Source organism: Malaclemys terrapin, chromosome 18 (genome assembly GCF_027887155.1).
Source record: "Malaclemys terrapin pileata isolate rMalTer1 chromosome 18, rMalTer1.hap1, whole genome shotgun sequence".
NCBI classification, from domain to species: Eukaryota; Metazoa; Chordata; order Testudines; family Emydidae; genus Malaclemys; species Malaclemys terrapin.
Genome location: NC_071522.1, coordinates 1354134 through 1375165, shown reverse-complemented (window position 1 = coordinate 1375165; position 21032 = coordinate 1354134). Strand labels below are relative to the sequence as shown.

The 21032-nt window shown below is 59.3% G+C and overlaps 1 protein-coding gene across 1 annotated transcript; it reads right to left on the bottom strand.

Moving 5' to 3' along the window:
* Nucleotides 1–1946: 1946 nt before the first annotated feature.
* SARM1 (sterile alpha and TIR motif containing 1) lies at nucleotides 1947–20829 on the bottom strand. The gene is made up of 9 exons (XM_054008368.1): nucleotides 19999–20829; nucleotides 8922–9540; nucleotides 8451–8663; nucleotides 7754–7845; nucleotides 6778–7013; nucleotides 6498–6600; nucleotides 5870–6059; nucleotides 5628–5749; nucleotides 1947–3905 (listed from the first exon to the last, which is right to left on the bottom strand). The coding sequence occupies exons 1-9, from the start codon at nucleotides 20451–20453 to the stop codon at nucleotides 3746–3748; spliced, it is 2190 nt and encodes a 729-aa protein (XP_053864343.1). The 5' UTR covers nucleotides 20454–20829; the 3' UTR covers nucleotides 1947–3745.
* Nucleotides 20830–21032: the final 203 nt, after the last annotated feature.

The window sequence follows — 21032 nt, the reverse complement described above, 5'->3', positions numbered from 1 at the left end:
TCCTTAGAATACAATGGGCACCATGCTCACTCACATTAATCCCTGCCCGGGACATCCAGGGCCAGGGTAAAAGGGAGGCTGGGAGCCTTTCTAGTCTATATTATACAGGTTCTTGTATTGCCCTCAGCACCTTCTACTCGCGCATGAAGAAACACGGCTAGCAGCTGCCTCTTGTGGTTTATTCTGTCTCTCACCTCTTTCCGGGAGAGAATATGTGGGCAGTGGAATGTTTTGGTAGGGTTCCCCCCTCGCTATAGCCACGCTGCTCGGTCTGCGTTAGAGAAGGCAGGTCGGCACAGTGCCTCGGGGAGTGGGAATTTGGGCTGATCCTTAGCTCCCCGGGGAGTTTGTGCACAGTCTCCTACCAGCCCCCCAGCAAGCTCTGTCTCCCACACAGACCAACTTTATCCTCATGGTAGGAAGTTCCACTGTGCCTGAGAGGTGGAGTTGTTTGCCATGGCTCTCATCCTGTGCCTTAGGCTTTACAGGTCCTCGTCTTTGACTCTCTTGGCTATGGGAAGCCAGTGTAAAGGGTGGAGGACAGGCTGAATGGGCTCACAGTAGCCTGTGATGCTGAGGAGACGTACTGCAGCATCTTGTACTAGCTGGAGTTTCCTAAGGCCTGATGGTTCGTGCCTTCCCAAGGGAGAAGTCTGGCTGGCCTTGATGAACAATGGTGCCCTCTTGCCCTAAAATCCACGCAGGTGCCTCTGGGCCAGTGCAGCGTATAACAGGCTCCACCCCTTCATTCAGCACATGGGGAGGAGAGGCCTGAGTGGGGCCTGCAGTGCTGCTGGGGTTAGACTCTCCAGTCGGGTGCCAAAGTGACATGCGCTGGGCTCCTCCCCACCCTCTAGGCCTGGGTGGCAGAGAAGGTGCAGGCCGGAGGGAGCAGAGCCTAGGCAGGCCGTGTCCCTGTGCCTATGGCTGTCTCCGATCACATCACCTGCAGACACATTGCTGTGCCACCCCACCTGCTGCTGGCCCGTGGCATCACTCGCTCAAACCCCAATGCCTCTAATTGAAAGCAGTTCTTCATTCAGGAGCCCATCATCTCCACTCATTAATAATGAATGTTCCTTCACCGCATCCCATTTTCTTTGGACCCATCTCATGTGGCTGGAGCCTGCCGGCTTGTGGGCAGAGAGGGCTCAGCGGCTGTAACTGCTCCGCAGTGTTGCTGGGACTAAGCAACCCGCTCAGCGCTCGGGTGGGCGGCTCCTGTACCCAGAGTGCTGTGCAAGGCCTCCGGGCGTTTACCTGCCGTGGGCCTGACGCTCCAGCCAGGCTTGAAGTGTTTGCGCTGCGCTCTGCAGGGGCTGCTGCAGGAGCTGCCCTGTGAATGGAAGCAGGAAGGAACAGGCAGGAGAGCTGCAGTGAAGATGGGGATGAGAAGTGATGTCTGTGGTACCCGAGGAGCGCCCTCTGTTGGCCATCCGGTCACAGTGTATCACCTGGAGCTGGAAGTCTGTCTCGCTGGGTGTGCAGGGGGACCATGCTGTCACTGATCAATAGGCCAATGACCTTTCCTTTCCTAGGGCGGGGCTGGGCTTGGTGTGGCGCCAAGCAGCCAGCTTCAGCCTGCAGAGTGGGGACCCCTTTGGAGGAGACGAAATCTCCTCCAAGAAAAGCCCCGGCCAGTTCCTGCGTCAGAAAGGGGCCTGTTAAGAGCAGCTTCCAGCAGCAGCCAAAGATCAGAGGTGTAGGTGCAGGGTGAGGTCCAGGCCCCAGCACAGCGAGCTGAGACCATCTCACATTGGCTGCCTGACATCAGGCTTCTCCCTGCACCCACAGATGCCACAGAAAGGGGCAAAGTAAAGCAAACAAGCCCTGTGTTTGAGCTCCAGCTGCAGTACAGCCCCCGCTCCCCCGGTGAACGGGGCCCAGAGTACATGGGACAACTGTGCCTGGCCCCACATCTTGCAAGGTCCTGCTGTCAGCCCACACCCAGGAAACCCCCGTCAGCCTTGGCAATGGCCTCTGCTCCCATCCCCAATACCCTGCTGGCCGATTCTGAATGTGCAGAGGATCGGGCTCGTGAGCGGGATGGGGGAGGTGAGGAAACGGCCTGTCACTTAACGGCCTGTCACTTAACGCTGGAGCCAACAAAGCCTAAGCTGGAGGGAAGCTCACGCAGACCCCTCCCTCTGAGCGGAGCAGGAGCCATGACCAATCTGGGATGAAGAGCAGAGCCGGCAGGAATAAAACACAGCCACAGCCCAGTGCCTTGCCGGTGTATAATGATCCCACAGGTACAATGCAGCAGCTAACGTCCTTCCACGCCGCGCCCAGCAGCGCGCTCCAGGCCCCGGGCAGCTTTGTGCCCTGCATACATGGGCCTGACAATGCTTTACAAGGGCACCAGAGTGGCAAGAACTGAGACGTCAGGTGATAAAAACAAGATGCACTTTGCAAAGGCCCCCGGGAAAGATTTCTACCTGAGCTAGAAGCAAAGGGCTCCCCAGGCTGGGCAGCATGTGGAGAGAGGCCGCGAGGAGGTGGCAGGAGCTGCTGTTTGGGATGGGGGGAGGGGAGGTCTCCACCTAGGCAGGTTGTAGGGACCTGACATAAAACAAGGGGATTGCTCCAGGGCTTTGCTTTCATTTGGCCTCTCCTGCCCATTGGCACTTTGTGGTGCCACTCGCTCCCTGAGCTGCTGCCCTTGGTAATGGTCCCCAAGCACCAGCAGGGCGTGTAAGTGCAGGAGCTGGAGTCCACATGGCAGCCTGTGCCAGCTGCGTGATGCTCCTTGTGAAGTCCTCGTGAATACACAGCTCGTGGGTAAGGGTGCGAGTCTTTCACGGAGGTGACGGAGTCCATGACTTTCTGGGACCTCTGTAACTTCTGCAGCGGCTGGTGCGGCTGAGCCCAGGGCCGCCCGAGCAGCTGGGGCGTCCCTAGGACCAGCCACGCTGGTCGCTGCTCAGGCGACCCCAGGCAACTGGTCCCAGGCACTGCCCGGAGGAGCGGCGGTGGGGCCCCAGGCTGATCCCACCCCCAGGAGCAGCAGCGACTGCCAGAGCACCCCTGCCCCCCTCAGCACCTAAGATTTAGGCACGGGTGTTTTTAATAAAAGTCACGGACAGATCACTGGCCATGACTTTTATTGTCTCTGACCTGTCCATGACTCACTAAAAATACCTGTGACTAAATCGTAGCCTTATGCATGGGCCACTTCCTCTCAACTGCCCCTTCCTCCCCCTCCCCTCCTTCCTGCAAACATTTCTGGGTGGGGTCTGCGTTCTCCATCACTTTCTCTGCAGGCTGGGGGAGTCAGACGAGTGGGTGTCATGGCGAGGGAAGGGGAACAGCTGTCTCCCTGCCCCGGGGGCATTGGGACGGGCCCTCTTGTCTGGCCCCCACAGGCTCAGGCTGTAGGAGGCAGATAGGAAGTGTTCTTTGCTCTTAAGGGGAGAACATCCCTTTTGGTGCCGGGGCTGGATTCGAGGATGGGAGGGTAATTAGAGAGTTGATATTCGGCTGCTGCCCCAGCCAAGGGCCCTTCCTCTTGCACTGTCTGAGCCAGGGAAGTGGTCCAGGTCCCTCAGGGGTAGGCCCAGGGCACAGCCCTGGAAGCAGGAAGCTCTAACAGGAAGGATTTAACCCCACTTGGGGAGAGCGCTTCTGGGAAGTGCCTAGCACCGTGTTTCTCAGCTGCCGGGCTGAGGACCGGCGCCACGCCCTGAGATCTCCCTGATGCAGTGTAGGAAAGCAGCAAGCAGGTCCCTGGTTGAACAACACTGCCCTAGAGGATATGGGGTGGCCCTGCCTGGCTGTAGGTCTGCCCGAGAGGGGCTGCACACTCCAGGCTGTTCTCTGAGCCAGCTGAAGAATCCCGGGATGAGCGGCCCTGGAGGAAGCGGATAATCTTCTCGATTGTGGCCTCCTGGTACTCATGGGACCATCTGCATCCAGGGGAGAAAACGGACTATCACACCCTGCTCAATGGACTCGAAAGTCTGCAGGTGAGCTCGATGCGTCAGCCACGGGCACTGTCAGACCCCCCTTCCCCCCGGATGCTGTTCATGTGCCCGGGCCACAGGTACTGTCAGACTGGGCCACGGGTGCTGTTCAGTGTGCCCGGGTTATGGGCACTGTCAGACCCCCCCCCCGGATGCCATTGTGACCGAAGAACCTCGATACCAACTGGCAGAGGGCACAGAGGTGCATACGGGTTACAGGAAACCCTGGGGCTGGTGTTTACATTCTAGTTCCCCAGCGCTCACGTACGGGTGTTACATCATCCCCTTGCCAATAGGGTGACCAGATGTCCCGATTTTATAGGGACAGTCCCGATTTTTGGGTCTTTTTCTTATATAGGCTCATATTACCGCCCACCCCTGTCCTGATTTTTCACACTTGCTGTCTGGTCACCCTACTTGCCAACGGGCCGTGCGGGTCCTGTGAAAGGAGGCATGTCTCTGTCTACGCTGGGCACTGTAGCTACAGGCAGGTCACCCACAGGCAGCGTCCCTAAGTCAGGTCCCACCACTTCTCTCCCCCATTGGCCATTGTGTGTTGTGTGTCTCCCAGTGGGAGTCTGGCAGCATGTGGAGTCACCCGCTACGGGGGAGCTCATGAGGTAACCAGGGGTCTGTTTTCCAGTGAAGAGCAAAGGAGGAGAGAGGATCTATCTGGGGGTGCAGACAGCAGGCTGGGCCTCATGAAAGCAGGGTCTTGGCCATCCCAGTGGGACAGCGCAGGGGAAAGACTTCGGGGTGACAGCAGCTCAGCAGAGCAGGGCTCAGGCATGTGAAGATTTGATTTTACAAGTAACCCTTTGTTTCCAGTGTTTCTATTGGCTGCCCTATGACTCTCTGTTCTCTGCTACTTACACTTGCTTTCTCAGGAAGCAAACCTGAGTGCTGTGTGTGACGCAGAGCGGGGTCTCAGGTCACTGGGAAGCTGGCGTGCTGTTCCTTTGGGAACATCCCGAGTGACCAGTGCCCCGGGGCTGGGCACTGCGGGGGTTGAAGTGTCCTATTGGCACCTGCATGGGGGCCAGTGGAGCCCACGTGGGCTGAGAGGCAGGGTTTGGGTTGCCTGTGGCTAGCAGAGGCAGGGAGCTGAACCCCAGCAGCACAGAAAAGGCTCCTTCATGCTATGGCCCCGTGGTAGCAACCCTGGGAAGCCTGGGCCACGGGCACAGTAGGGACCCCCCCCCACTCCTCCTGGGATGCCATTCAAAGTGCCAAGGGGCCACGGGTGCTGGGACGCGTCTGGGATCCTGCACGAGTGGCAAGCAGAGCTCAGGGAAGAAGAGGAGAAGCAATGAAGGAGCTGGAGCAATTGGGTCAGGAGGAGGGATGGACAGAGCTCAGTCTGCCCTGCTCGGCTGAAGGATAACAGGAGACACGAGATCTGCCTGCAGGTAGCTGAGGGGCCAAAACACCAAGGAGGGAGGAGAATTATTCAAGGGAGACCAGGAGAAGAAAATTCCACCTCCCAGATAAGATGGGTCCCAGCTGCAGAGAGGCCGGCACCCCCTGCCCTGAAGTGACGTTCAGCGGCCTGCGTCTGCTGTCTCACCCGCCCACCGCCTCAGATTGCATCGCACTGCCTGCACGCCACACAAGTCAGCAGCCACCACAAGAGCACGGCTGGGACAGGGCCACGCCCGCACTTACTTGATGCCGTTAAATTTCAGGACAGCCCTCATGTCCTCGGGAAGATCCTGGGGATCAGGCCACTCAAAATGGTCAGCCACAGGGATGATGTTCTTCCCACAGCTCAGGGCCGTCACGATCTCCTGAGGGGAAAGCCCAGAGCTTACCTCATGGCTCCCACATGGCAGCCAGAGCCATCTCCAGCCCCTCCCACTCCCGCGGTGCCACCAAGTCCCTCTGCGCTCCTGCCCGGGGGTTCTCACCTTGTGCACCCAGTCCTTGCGGTCAGGGTCCCCCATGCACTTATCCAGCGTGTTTGGCGAGAGAACCAGCACGAAGTTGCGGGCGCTCATCACGCTCTGGATCAGCTTGTCCTCAAACTTCCCCGCCTCCAGCTTCTCCACATCTATGAACACGCTGAAGCCATGCAGCTGCAGATGGACCTTCAGCAGGCTGGGGGCAAGAGAGACACCATCAGGGCACCCCCTGTCCTTGTCATCTGAGCCAGGGGCACCGAGAGAACAGGCTTCCACAGAGCCAACTGCAGCCTCCAGACGGTAGCTGCTGGCTCAGGCCTGCGCAGGCTCGAGGTGTGTGGGCTGTCACAGAACTAACAGGGAGGGAGGCTTTAAGCCCTGCTCTGACTGGGCCACCAGGGGGGTAGAATGAGGAAGGTGCAAGTCAGCATCAGCAGGGAAGCAGGATGGGGTTTGGGGGCTGAATTCCCCTTCCAGTCTGCTCTGCTCTCACTGAGCCTCAGGCACTGTCCCCTCCAGATTCTGCTCTGTCCTTCTCTGCCCACAGAGAGATCCTGGGTCATTCCTAAGCCATCAGCACCATGACACAGACCCCTGGAGTGGGTCCACGTGGGGCGATCCCCTCGGCACTCACCTGGCCAGCTGGGAGCCAGTGCTCCGTCGGTAGCTGATAAACACATCAGGCCCCTCAGAGGTGGATTTGCAGCCACTGCACGGCAGGGGAGAGTGAAGCATTTCTAGATATGAGTGTGGATAGCAGCGAAGAGTTAATGGTGATCTGTGAATGGTCACCCGGCAGTCAGACTAGTCCCATCCGGCCCCCGACCCAGTGAGCTGACCAGCCCTGGCCAGGTCTGACCAGTGACCAGACTGGCCCCCGGTGTCTCTGTGCTGAGAAGGGAACAGGTCCTTACCCCTGGCGGCAGAGAGAATGCGCACGCGGTGGAAGCCCACATTGATGCGGCAGTCCTCCTGCAGCTGCTCCTCCGTCACACGGTGCAGGAAGTTGCGGTCGATGCCACAAGTCACCAGATTGTACGTGTACTGGCGGAACTTGGGGTCAACGCTGCCCAGCCAGTCGGCCAGGTTGCTGCGGTCGCAGGTGGAGTAATTTGCATATGTCTTCAGCTCCGTCAGCTCCCGGAAAAACCTGGCAAGTCAATGGATGTAAGCATAGGGGGAGAGGGATTTGATGGGGCTCGGGGTCAGGCAGGCACTCAGGAAGAGAAGAGAGTGCCCAGATCCTGTGGTGAAGGGTGCATGAGAGAGATGGACAGACAGACAGACGATTGATTGATGGAACATCTCTGCATTGAGACGTGAAGGGGCAGGACCTGCAGCCGGGGGAGCAGAATCCAGGGTCAGTCTGCAGCTTTCTGAGTAGCACACAGGGCCCCAGCCCAGTTCCTGTGCTGAGGAGAGCCCCTCCCATTCAGCCACTCCCTGTGGCATTGGCCACCTTGTGAGAACTCCCCCAGCAGCAGGATGGAGTCACAGCTGGGCACAGGGCCTTTGGTGGTGTTTCTCTAGGTCCATTTTGTGTACAGTAGAACCTCAGAGTTCATAGAATTTCAGGGTTGGAAGGGACCTCAGGAGTTCATCTAGTCCAACCCCCTGCTCAGAGCAGGACCAATCCCCAGACTGATTTTTGCCCCAGCTCCCTAAATGGCCCCCTCAAGGATTGAGCTCACAACCCTGGCTTTAGCAGGCCAATGCTCAAACCACTGAGCTATCCCTCCCCAAGAGCCCAGCCTCTCCCAGTGTGAGGTCAGAGGCAGCTGCCTCTGGTGCTCCTGTCACAGCAGGGAGCGGAGGGGAGAGTCGAAGAGCTTTGCCCTAGACTCTCCCACTTGTCTCTGCAGCAACTGCTGTTGGACACAAGGGTCCTACCTCTTCCGGATGATGCTAGAGGCCATCCCCAGATCTTCCCGCAGATCCGTCTCCGTCAGTCGCAGCAGCAAGTCCCCATCCACCTCATGCTCCTGCCAAGAGAGGAGGTGTCAGAGCAGCCCACCACGGCCTGCTGCACAATGCACATGGAGCCCTGCGCCAGGGAGGAGACTCAGCCTGGGGGCATGGATGAGATGCTCATGCAGTGCACGGTGGGCAGCCCCACATGGGGGCTCACGGGCAGCTCCGGTGCCCTAAGCCATTCTCTTTGCCATCCAGAGATGGGACTGCTCGTCAACAGCCTCTCCCTCCACACTCCTGCTCTGTGATTCCAGCGTGCTCTGGCTATCGGGTCTGGGTGAGACGTGACACACGGCGGCCTATTGCCCCAGCTGTGATCAGGCAGGATTCTGCCCTGGGATGGCCGTGCATGAGGATGGAGGGCTGGCTTCCTGCTCTGGGGCTTGCAGCACTGGTGAGACAAGACACGGGCCTAGTCCCGTCTAGCTCTCCTCAAGGCTGAAGGTGCCAGGTGGAGATGTTGCCCTGGAGTGGCAGTGGCCATGAATTGCTCCATTGCTCTGGGTGACGTTGGATCTATAGGGTTCCTTATTACAGACAGTTACAAGGTGGGTTCTTTGTGTGTTCCCAGCAAAGGGCCTTTCCATTGCCCTTTTCCCCGCAAGCATGGCCCTACCAGGAAGCTCTGGCAGTATTTGTCGAATCCAGTCTGTTGCAGCCACGTCTGCACCTCGATGGGTTTCCAGCTGGAGACGGTGGGCAGGATCCGTCGAGGCACCTCCTCACCCATCATGCGCAGCGCCTTCTTGGCCAGCGACGAGGCGGTGGTGTTGGTGGAGTAACACACTATCCTCTTCAGGCTCTGAGCAGCCCCAATTTCACTGAAAATCTGGGCACAGAAGAGCAGGAGCCATCACATCCTTGTTTCCCCGAGTGCCTTCCCGCTGGTTCGTGCTGCGCAGTCCTGGCACGTGGCATTTCAGGACTACCACAGCACCCTAATAGGCAGAACTGTGAGCACACAGGGGGAGCAAGCGATGCCCCATTTCCCAGAGGCTGCAGGGCTGATTGGATGCAACCTCAGTGCCCCTCCTCCTCCCACATCTACTTGTCCCAGGTAACCCTGCCTCCCCAAACCCAGCCATACCTTGGTTTTCTTCTGCCTGGCTTTGATGGCGGCTTCTATGCACAGGTAGAAGAGAGCGATGCACTGCGCCTCCAGCCGCGAGCTGTCCAGCAAGGGCACCAGATGCTGCAGGTCCTTTGCTGTCCTTCCCTGACTATTGTCACTGCTGTCCAGCAAGTCGCATGCAAACCGCTCCGGGTCCAGAGAGGCGATGAAGGGCTCCACCAGCGCCAAGGTCCCCGACCGCTCCACCTCTTTCTCGATCTCTTTGTTGGTGGCCAGCACTGTGATGGCCAGGCATGCATGCAGGCGGATCAGCTCGTCATCTTTGGAGAACACCAGTGGGAAGAGCCACTCTGCCGTGTTCTTCTCGATCATCAGCCGCTGGTTGGCTTGCCCGCCGTACATGGCGCAGTTGGCCAGGGCCATGGCGCAGTGGCGCAGTACAACGAGGTCGGTCCAGCGGCACCAGTAGAGGATGGCATCCAGGCCCCCGTCAGAAATGAGCTGGAAACAGGTCTCCTCAGTGTGTTTGAACATGTGCTCCAGGATACCTGAGAGGCTGCGTGCCACCTGGGGGCTGTCTCGCTCCTTGGTCAGATTCAGGATCACCCCCAGCCCAATCCGGGCAATCCGGTCCCTGGGTGAAAGAGAAGCAGGGGTGAAATCAAAGAGAATGGCAGTGCCAGGGCAACCAGAGACTGAACCCGTCACCTTTACATGGCACTAAGAGACCGGTATGTACTCCAGGAGGGACAGAGGTTTCTATTGGCAGTGGAATGGCTCCAAGGGGCACAGATGGCGGAATGCTGTCTCCCGTGTAGACTGGCTGCCAGGATACCTGCCCCTCCATAGTGTGGTTAGATACATACAGGGCTGGTACTAAAGAACCACTTTGTTCTCATGCCTGAAGAGCCTTACAAATCCTCTTAGATCCAGAGAGCACCTGGATCCCCCTGAGGAAGCATGACCCAGAGACCCAGCTCCCAAGGGATCCCATCCCAGGCCATCACATGAGCAGCAAGTGAATTTCCTGATTTACACCTCACCTGACTCCCCTCCCCCAATGAGGCTTGTCCCTAAAATCCTCCAGCCTTCCCCATTTTCTCAGCAAAGCTCCCACCAACCATCAGCCATCTCCCTACTCCGTAGAGGACCCTTCTTCATGGGTCCTCAGAACCCAGACGGGCCCGTTGTGCCCGGCTCTGTTAATGCTCTGGAAGTGGTCTGGAGTCACCCTGGAGTTAACGGGAGAGAGACAGATAGACACACACACAAGCAGAGTCCCACACTCCCTTCCTCTGGCATGTTAGCTGGATTGTCCACGATTCGCTGTCCCCACTGTGAGCAGGAATGTGTAAGGACACGCTCCCCTGGGGTCTACAGACACGGTTACACTTCTCATGCTCCTGCACGTGTTCTTCAGGTGGTTCTGTCCATTTGACTGGCACAGGTGGTTACAACCCTCGGCAAAGCCCTCTCTGTCCGTCAGCCTCATCCCAGCTCCCTAGAGCACCAGGTTTGCTGCGGTTTGGCTCTCTGCTCCAGGCCATTGTGGTACTGCCAGCCAGGCCCTTATTCAAAGGCTCTTGAGTTTGTGCTTTGCAGGCCTGTTTCCTGTCCAGGGCCGGCTCCAGGGTTTTGGCCGCCCCAAGCAGCCAAAAAAAAAAAAAAAAAAAAAAGCAGTGATCGCGATCTAAAAAAAGCCGCGATCGCGATCTGCGGTGGCAATTTGGCGGGAGGTCCTTCACTCCCAGGCGGAGTGAGGGACTGTCCGCTGAATTGCCGCCAAATACCTGGACCTGCCACCCCTCTCCGGAGCGGCCGCCCCAAGCACCTGCTTGAGAAGCTGGTGCCTGAAGCCGGCCCTGTTCCTGTCTGTGCTTCTTGTTTCCCTTCTCACTTGCCTCTGAGCCCAAGGGGGGCGTTCGCTCGATGAAAGCTGGGAGCAGCCTCTGGTAGCGACACTTGCTCCCCAGCCAGGTCTCCAGTGCTTGTCCAGGGGCTTTCTCGCCACGTCACAGAGCCTCCTTGCTTCCCAACACCCTGACTAGGGATGGGTTACTTGGGGCATGTCCTGCTGGGGCCCACAGCTCGTGCCCATGACTCACTTCTGATGTCTGTCCAGGAACTGTGTAGCATGTGATGGGGGCGGAGGGCATATGTCGTAGTAAACTGTAAGCGCCACTGTCTCCTTGTCCTTAGCCTGTCCCCGGTTCTGGTTGTGCCCACGAGAACATGGTCTGTTAGGCCGCAGTCCAACCAGATGCCCAGCCCAGAAAAGTCCTGGACGCTGAGCTGAATGACTGTGACAGAAGTCGTGACAAGCAATCTGGGGCCATCACAACTGACAGCTGGCCCAAGAACAATGAATTGTGTGTGCAGACGTCTGACTGGGGGAAGGAGATGGACTTTCTCCGTCTGGCCACATGGCAAACAGAGACTGTATTTAGCCACCCACCATGACATGCTAGAGGCACTGGCTGGGGGTGGGGGGGGGCGGGAGGGACTCTCCCCAGCTGGAAACGCTGACCAGTCCTTGGTCTCCCAGGAGGTGAGGGATCAGATTGGTGGGGTGGGAATGGAGGGTTGGGATTTTAGTTATTTGCAAAGATCTGTAGCTCTCTAGTGCTCTTGTAGTAAAGTCGATGTGGTTAGGAAGCTCCTTGCATCCCTGTCCCATTGTCCCTGAAGGGGTTAAACCAGGAGCCCAGCGCTCTGGGAGAGCATCTGGAAGCACCCGGGGCGGCTGGTTCCAGGGTCTGGGGCAACAGGACTATGGAGACCCTCATCCTAAGGAAGGGCTCGGACAAGAGACCGGAAGCTGGGAGTGAGCCCTGGAGACCCAGAGCTAGAAACAGTGCCAGGGTGCCACGCAGCTCCAGTACAAGTAGTGGGGCCCCTCCCAGCAGACCGGTGTCTGGCCAGGTTGTGACAGAGTGCGTGGGGCCTCTGCACCATGCCACCAACAGGCTAATGCGGAGTGCAGGTCCAGTACAAGCGTGGCTGGAGCGCTGGAGCAGTCAGTACTGATCACAGCTCCAGGCAGTGGCTGGGACAAACCACTGCGTTTCTGGGCCACGGAGCCCACAGAGGGGTGGGCTGGAGGGTCAGCAAAGTCTCTGTCTGCCAAATTCAAGGGATGCAACGCAGGCAGCCCCTCTTTCCCCTCAGTGCAGGTGAGATGGGTGGTTCTGGGAACTCCTGTTCTCTGTGCTGCTCACAGTGACCTTGGGCTAAATCGGACAGCAATCCACTCAGATAGCTCTGGAAAACGGACTCAGCCTGGGGCTGGGGTCCAGAGTCCAGGCCCTTCCACCCAGGCTCCAGGCTCACCAGGGGCTCGGAGATTCTCCGAATCTCTGGCTAGGGCAGGGCACTGTCAGCCAGAGCTTGTTGCAGCATGGGAATCATTGCAAAGGATTCTGGGTAGGAGCGGCTGCACCTGGCAGCTTGTGCGGCCATGGCAGGAACCAGGCTGAGAACCTGAGTTTAGTGTGAAGTGCTGCGGCTCAGTGTTCAGCCTGGGAATGCTGGGGGGAGGGGTACCTTGGTCTCACCCCCATGGGGTTCTGGGCTCAATGACCCTCCAAGCCTGCATTTGCTAGGGGAGAGCACAGCCTGCTAGACTGCAGCAAGGGGTCTGGCTGGGAACAGAATGAACAGACTTGTCTCCTGGCCCAGATGCAGGACGTGTGGTTCTGGCTGAGTCCGACAGCGGGGCCAAACGGCCGCTCCCTCTTGCCAGGAACCGAGGGGCTGAATTCAAGCTCTCTGAGCTGACGTTTCCTCCCATGTTAATGTCATCCTAATGCATTCTCCTCATTAACCTCTTTGCCTCTCTGGGCCCCGCTGTTACCACTGGGCGCAGTGGAGGGGGCAGAATAGGCTGTAAATTTGGATGAGCCCCAGACCGCATAGCAGGGCCAGCTGCAGTACGTGCTGATCGATACTTGCACCAAGCAGCGTTTGCAGAGACCTTGCCCTCAGAAATGTCCCCTGCTCCTGCGCTGAACGTGCACATTACAGCCGTTCCCCGACAGCAACGAGTCCCACTACGCTCACACACAGATGCGTGTGCAAAGAACGTGCCTCGTGCATTCACCTTCTAAGCATGAATCCTTCTGCCTCCGTTCCTGTCCTAGAAAAGTGAGTCCTGACCGTCGGTGGCAGCCTCTTTGGACACCCAGCTGTGCAGACCCACAGTGGTGGGAGCTCTGCGTCTCCTCAGCTGCACAGTCAAGGCAGTGTCCGTCTCAACTACCTGCTGGTGCCTGGACTCAGTGCCACCCTAGCAGGCAGGAGCTGAGGGTGCGTGCAGAGCACAATGGCTCAGGCATTGAGTCCTGGAAAAGGAGGCAGAACGGCGGCTGGGTAGAAACCTGCTGGAGACCAGGAGAGGAAGGGGAATTGTGGATGAAAATGTCCAAGCTGGCGTGAGCTGCCATGTGGGTGTGACGAACTGGGACTGTTCTTGCTGGGGTGTGTGAATGCTGACAGGCGAGTGTGGCTAGGATGGTCTGCATCGGGGGATGGGAGTCTGCCCGAGGGAACATACCTGAGCTTGTAACATGAGAACCCAGGAAGGGGTTGGAGGCCAGGTGACTCCGGGGCCCGGGAAACTGAACAAAGGCTGTGGGAGGGGTCGCTGAAGGAGAGTGCTGGAAGCAGGCTGGAGAGATGGCTGGGAGGCAGAGATGGCTCTGACCCCCCCAAAGGGGGGTGGGCTGGGATGCCTGGGACCCCAAGCTGGACCTAACTGAGGGGGGCCCTGTTGTCTGTGCCTGCAAGACCTGTCTTGGACTGTATTCCTGTCATCCAAATAAACCTTCTGCTTTACTGGCTGGCTGAGAGTCATGGTGAATCGCAGGAAGCCGGGGGTGCAGGGCCCTGAGTCCCCCAATACTCCGTGACAACTGGTGGCAGTGGTGGGATCTACTGCACCCCGTGGACGGCGCTTCCTGCAGTAAGTGACTGGGGAACAGTAAAACGAAGGGGGATTGACGGGGACCAGGCGTGCTGGAGAGTGAGAGAGAGACGGTTATTACCCCTGGGAGTGTGTGACCAGCGAGAAGGACTTTTGCAGTAACAGGGTCCCCCGGGGGGATCGCAGCGAGTGGTCCCAGGGGCGGAGGAGTCTGCAGCTCGACCCTGGCAGAGAGGTGGTGACCTCGAGAAGGGCTGGCACACTAGGGGTCCCCCTGGGAACTGTGGGGAGCGGTGAGCACCCAGCCCTGGGAGTGGCCAGCAGGAAGATGTATGCCAAGCGGCTTAAGAGCGACCTGATGGAGCTGTGCAAGCAGAGGGGGCTGTGCATTGGGAGGCTCACCAAAGCACAGCTCATTGCCCGGCTGGAGGCGGAAGATCGCGCGAATGAACTGATCCCTATATCTCAGGGAAGCAGCATGGCAAATGCAGCGCAGGCACCAGTGTCTGTCCCAGCTGGGAGTGGTCAGCCGGCTGCTGAGGGCTTCCCGAGACCCCTCCTTCCTATGCCTAGGGGAAGGGTGGGGAGGAGCCCAGCAAATACCGAAGGCGCCGTGGCCCCCCCGGCCAGCAGGGGACCCTCCCGGCGAAGCTCGCCGGCCAGCAGAGGATCCTCCCGGCGACGTTCGGCATCCGTGGAGCGGAATTGGCTGGAATGGGAGAAAGAGCTAAAACTGAGAGAGCTGGAGGATCGTGAACAACAGACACAGCGTCAGCATGAACGGGAGGAGAAAGAGAGACAGAGACAGGAGAATGAGAGACAGCGTCAGCATGAACGGGAGGAGAATGAGAGACAGCGTCAGCATGAACTGGAACTGGCGAGATTGAAGGGCAGCGAACCCCCGGCTGCGGTGAGTGAGGGGGGACCCAGGACTGCACGGAGCTTTGATAAGTGCATCCTGGCCCCACGCAAGGAGGGGGAGGACATGGATGACTTCCTGGAGGCCTTTGAGACGGCCTGCGAGCTGCACCGGGTTGATCCCGCGGACAGACTCCGGGTCCTTACCCCCTTACTGGACCCCAAAGCCGTGGCATTGTACCGCCAACTGGGAGAGGCAGAGAAAGGGGACTACGAACTATTCAAAAAGGCCCTGCTACGGGAGTTTGGGCTGACTCCTGAGATGTACCGGGAAAGGTTCCGGAGTCAGGATAAAACCCCTGAGATCTCATATCTGCAACTAGCCGTCCGCATGGAAAGATACGCCAGCAAGTGGGCTGATGGGGCCCAGACGAAGGAGGACCTGATTAAACTGCTGGTACTGGAGCAACTGTATGAGCGGTGCCCATCCGACCTGAGGCTGTGGTTGGTGGACCGAAAGCCAGAGAACCCGCGACACGCAGGGCAGCTGGCCGATGAGTTTGTAAAGAGCCGGTCAGGGGGTGGCAGGGAGGAGCCCCAAAGGAACAGGCCCGCCGCGATGCAGAGAGAGAGTCACCCTGGGACCTCCCAAAAGGGGAATATGGGGAATCCCCTCCCACGGGGAATGCCCAGCGTCAGGGACAACCGACCGGCTCGAGGGGACCCACAGGACATGAGCTGCTATTACTGCGGCCGAAGAGGCCACGTTCGGGCCCAGTGCCCCAAGCTCAAGGACAGACTGAGCAGACCGAACCCGCACAGGGTTAACTTGGTAGAGGTCCAGACGGACGAGGGGCAGGCTTCTCACGCAAGAGGGGCTGGCAGCTTATCAACTGCTCAAGAGAGAGAAGGGCCCCAGGCCAGCTCCTCTAGGGGGCTGGATGCCCCAGACTCAGGGTTTTTGGTTTATACGGTGGGCGCGGGGCTGTCCCTCCGGAGAGAGTACCTTGTTCCCCTGGAGGTGGATGGGAGGACGGTCAATGGATACTGGGATACGGGCGCAGAGGTGACACTGGCCTGGCCCGAGGTGGTGGCCCCAGATCAGGTGGTGCCCAACACCTACCTGACCCTGACGGGGGTGGGCGGAACACCAGTCAAAGTGCCCGTGGCAAGGGTACACCTGAAGTGGGGGGCCAAGGAGGGCCCCAAGGATGTGGGGGTACACCCGTATTTGCCCACTGAGGTATTGATGGGGGCGGACCTGGAGAACTGGCCAAGCAACCCCCAAAAGGCACTGGTTGTGACCCGCAGTCAGAGCCGGTGAGGGGCACTGCGCCCTGGCCTTGGGGGGGGTGCCTTGCCTGAGGCGCAGGACCCTAACCTGGTGGGGAGGGAACGCCCAGGGACACGGCTCAGGGAGGCTGCAGCTTCAGACCCAGCGGGCGAGAAAGAGCAGGTGGCCATCCCTGTCCCAGCTGCTGAGTTCCAGGCCGAGTTGCAGAGAGATCCCTCCTTGCGGAAGATAAGGGACCTGGCCGACCTCAATGCGGTACAGACCATGGGACGAGGTGGCCGGAAAAGGTTCCTGTGGGAGAAGGGGTTCCTGTACCGAGAATGGGCTCCCCCAGGGAAAATGGAGTCAGGGGGGATCAGGAGGCAGCTGGTGGTACCCCAGAAGTATCGCCGCCAGCTGCTGTACCGGGCCCATGACATTCCCCTCTCAGGGCACCAGGGAACCTGGCGTACCCAGCAGAGGCTGCTACGGAGCTTTTACTGGCCTGGGGTCTTTGTTACTGTCTGACAGTACTGCGGATCCTGTGACCCCTGTCAGAGGGGGAGGAAGGCCTGGGACAAGGGGAAAACAGCTTTAGGACCCTTGCCCAGCATAAAGGATCCTTTCCGGAGGGTGGCCAAGGTTAAAAGGGCGGCTCTAAACCAAGAGAGCCCAAAGCACAGACCTCCAGACTGGAGCGCTGGGAGAAGACCACAGCCCAGTTGGAACCCCAGAGGTATGGGGGTGGAAAAAGGGCACAGGCCGCATAAACCTTCCCACATGCGAACTGCGAGTGCCATCAAGCACCCCCGACCTAAGGGGGGGCGTGAAACTGGAGGGGCCTGGTGTAATTCCCACCAAGGACTGGGAGGGATGCGGGGGCATCCATGGGAACGGGGGTAGGTTCGAACTTCCCCAGGTCACTGGCTAAAGTGACCCCGCTCAGTTCGGTCTCGAAGGGGGGAGAGATGTGACGAACTGGGACTGTTCTTGCTGGGGTGTGTGAATGCTGACAGGCGAGTGTGGCTAGGATGGTCTGCATCGGGGGATGGGAGTCTGCCCGAGGGAACATACCTGAGCTTGTAACATGAGAACCCAGGAAGGGGTTGGAGGCCAGGTGACTCCGGGGCCCGGGAAACTGAACAAAGGCTGTGGGAGGGGTCGCTGAAGGAGAGTGCTGGAAGCAGGCTGGAGAGATGGCTGGGAGGCAGAGATGGCTCTGACCCCCCCAAAGGGGGGTGGGCTGGGATGCCTGGGACCCCAAGCTGGACCTAACTGAGGGGGGCCCTGTTGTCTGTGCCTGCAAGACCTGTCTTGGACTGTATTCCTGTCATCCAAATAAACCTTCTGCTTTACTGGCTGGCTGAGAGTCATGGTGAATCGCAGGAAGCCGGGGGTGCAGGGCCCTGAGTCCCCCAATACTCCGTGACAGTGGGGCAGCTGGCAGGACCGGTGGGCTAGACGACGTGACTGTCAGGTTTGCAGGAACCATTAAAAGAAGTAGTTCAGGTCAGATTGCAGTCTTCCTGCCTCGGCCTCCTCCGCGCAGGGTCCAAGACCCTAGGTTTGCATTGTCCAGAACAGACGAGAGCAGATACAGTCCAGTCTGGGAGCAAGGAACCAGGCTTGGGACTCTGGGCAGCCAGCACAGGGGTCAGGGAAAGGTTGTGGGGATAATTGGTAGGGAACCAGAGAAACCAACAGCCTAGCTCACAGACGGGGCAGAAAGGCCAATGTCAGCAGTCAGGAGGGAACCGCTAGAGTAGGGTGACCAGACGTCCGGATTTTATCGGGACTGTCCTGATATTTGCTTATTTGTCCCGCATCCCGACCGAAGGTAGGTCGGCAGCCGAATTGTCCTGATATTTTGCCTCCACTCACAGGCGGAGCGGAGCCTGAAGGGGGCTCGCCCCCCCCCGCCCCGACTCCGCCCCCTCCTTCTCCCATTGGATCCCTCCCCAAATCCCCGCCCTAGCCCCGCGCCCCCAGCCCTGCCCCCTCACTGCCCCATTGGATCCCTCCCCAAATCCCCAACCTGGCCCCGCGCCCCCAGCCCTGCCCCCTCACTGCCCCATTGGATCCTTCCCCAAATCATCGCCCTGGCCCCGCCTCTTCCCCAAGCACGCCGCATTCCTCCTCCTCCCCCCTCCCTCCCAGGCTTGCGCTGATCAGCTGTATGGCGGCGCAAGCGCTGGAGGGAGGGGGGAGGTGGAGACGGAGTGGAGGCAAGCTGGTGGGGGGGCAGGGCGTGGAGCTCCGGCAGCTGTTTTTTTTTTTTTCTCTGCCCCTCTCTTCCCCCCCTCCCCCCGCGTCCCGATATTTCACCTGTGTGATCTGGTCACCCTACGCTAGAGTTCAGGGTAGATGGGCTGAGTCTGGGTGAAGCTGCCGGCCCATGGTCCTGTCATCTGCAGCACTGACACCGGGGCTTGGGCGAAGAACATACTGAACTCGCAGGGAGTTAGGGCTTTGAACCACCTGCCCCGGCCCCAGCCACTCAGTGTCCTGGGGACAAGGAGAGCGGCTCTCTGGCGCAGCGTCTAGCACACTGGGACACGCTAGCAGGCTGAGGTCACTGGCTGTGATGAGACGCACCCTGCGGGAGATGATATCACAGCCCAGCCCAGAGAGAGGCTGCAGCAAGAGAGGACCGTGGCAAAACTCATCCAGGCACTAACCTGCCCTCTGTGCTGCCTGCTCCAGAAACCTGTGCTCAGCTCTGAGCAGGCAGAGCTGTGTGACTGAGTATGAAGGGCAGGTCTCATTTCATCCAAGCAGGAGGGTTGGAGGGAGCTGTCAGACCCAACCCAAGGACGTGCATTGGCCCATACAAGAGGTGCCTGAGCCGGTTCCTATGGATGTCAGGGGCAGAAGTCCTCGTCTCCCTGCCTACTTCCGCCGAGGGCTGAGACCTGTGAGACCAGGTAGCTGAGCCTGGGACGTGTTCTGAGCATTTGGACCTGTAGCTCCGACAGCCAGAGTGTGCTAGCAAGTGTCAGCGGGAGTAGAAGCTTCACTCGTTGGGGTGACTCGTCCCAATGAACGCATGATCCCTGGTGATGCAGTGGATGCGCAGGGGTGCACAGATGTGGGGGACAGCACAGCGCCACCCCAAGGAGCTGACAGTCTCAAGGGGGCAGAGATCTGAGTGCACACACTTAGAGAAGGGAAAATCCAAGCTGTCCTAGACCCTAGACCCACACACATGCTCCCATCCCTATGCTGGAGAATACACAGTTATCACTAACCACTTGTCTGCCAGGCCAGCAGAAGAGTCTAATTCTTGAGCACAGCCCTGCAGAGACCCTCCTGGAGGAAGTTCTCTCCCTCGCCGTGCTAAGATCCCCAGCTAGGGAGCGTCATCCTGAGGGGCAGAGGAACTTTGCTCTGGGAGCTCAGGGAGCCGGAGGCTTGCATGCCCTCTGTGTTACTGAACACACCTCCCAGCCAGAGCTCTGACCCAGGCAGCGAGTCCCTTGGACTTTGCCTCAGCCCCTCTTTCATGGCTGCCACCTCCCCAGCCTTTAGGGCCTTCTGGTCAAATCCACTGGCCCATCCCTCTGTACAGCACCTAGCACGGTGGGGCAATGGAGGGCCCTAGGCATGACCATTGTAACCATGGTTCATTATCCTCAGCTACCGAGCACGCTGGGCAGCCTCTGCCCTGAGCCGGCTCCCAAAGGGTACGTCCCCCTCACTGCCGAGGCCTGAACGGGGGACGCCAGGTGTGACAAAGACCCCAAACGTGTGACACACAAACGGAACATGCTGCTGGAGTCACCTGTTTGTGTGAATGACTCTATCTACGCCCTGCCCCAGGAGCCTGCAGCCCAGAGCTCATCACAGTCCGCAACAGAAGGGAGGGGTGCCGGGGCCCTTGGGCAGATGGGTGTGTGGCAGGGAAAGCAAGAGGGGTGGAAAAGCAAAAGCTTAATAAAAAGGTGCTGGGGGAGGTCTCTGTGTGGGGCACTGGGAGGAGGGCTGTGTGGGGGTGTGCTGGGGGCAGGGCTCTGCAGGGTGTGGGCCCTTTGCAGACTCACCTGTTTTCTGCCACCAGGATCTGCTCCAGGAGTTTGCTAGCCTGGCACTTGGTTTCCAGCTCTGTTGCCTGGAGCAGGTTCAGCAGCAGGTCCAGGCCCCCCTCCAGGCGGATCACATCACACAGAGCTTTGGCCACATCTCTCCCCAGGGTGGGCATCACCCAGGCTTCCTCCACCAGCTGGAAGATCTCTGCGATCCCCTTCCTGAGATCCTCGGGGTCGACTGCCTGCTTCATGGAGGAAATGGCCAGGTGCAGGTAAGGGAGGATCCGATCCAGAGCGACCTGGACATCCGTGCTCACCCCAGGGGACACTTCTCGGTGGTTGCAGGCAGCCCCCGCCCCGGGCCACAAGCACGCATGGCTCATGTACTCAGGCACCGACACCCTCTCCGAACTGGACATGGCAAAAAAACGGCACAGTTTATGGATGGAGACGAGCAGGGTGAGAACCATGGGCACCCCTAGAGCAGCATCCCAGCTCAGCCTCCACGGTAGGGGACAGGAGCCTTGGCCTGGGACTCGTCCTGGAGGGCACGAAGTTAGCTGCAAAGCGCTGTGCACGGGCTCCTGGGCAGGCCAGTGGCTGCAAGACCTGGTGCCCTCGGAGCGGCGAGAGCGGAAGATGCTCCTTGCAGCAGAGGGGAGATGGAGGAGGGGAGGGATGGAGAACAAAGCGGGTGGAGGCTGGGGGAAGGAGGCTGGAATGGCAGGAGGAGGAGGGGTGGAGCTGGGCTGGGTACCAGCTGCAGTGCTTGGCGTGTGCCAGCTCTTCTCCCCTCCCAGACCCGGATGCTGTTGCCGCTGCCGGGATGCAGAGCGCTCAGGACCAGGTGAGTGATTGGCAGCTGCTGTCTGCACTGCCTGCTCCAGGCACTGCTGTCTGTTCCGGTTCCGCATCCTCCCACGTCCCCTGGGGGTGATGTCACCCATCTCAGGTCCCGCCCCTACAAGGAGGATCTGTCCCCATGACAACAACATCCCCTCCTCCTGCTGCCACCAGAGATGCTCTAGCAATCCCCTGAGCAGGGATGG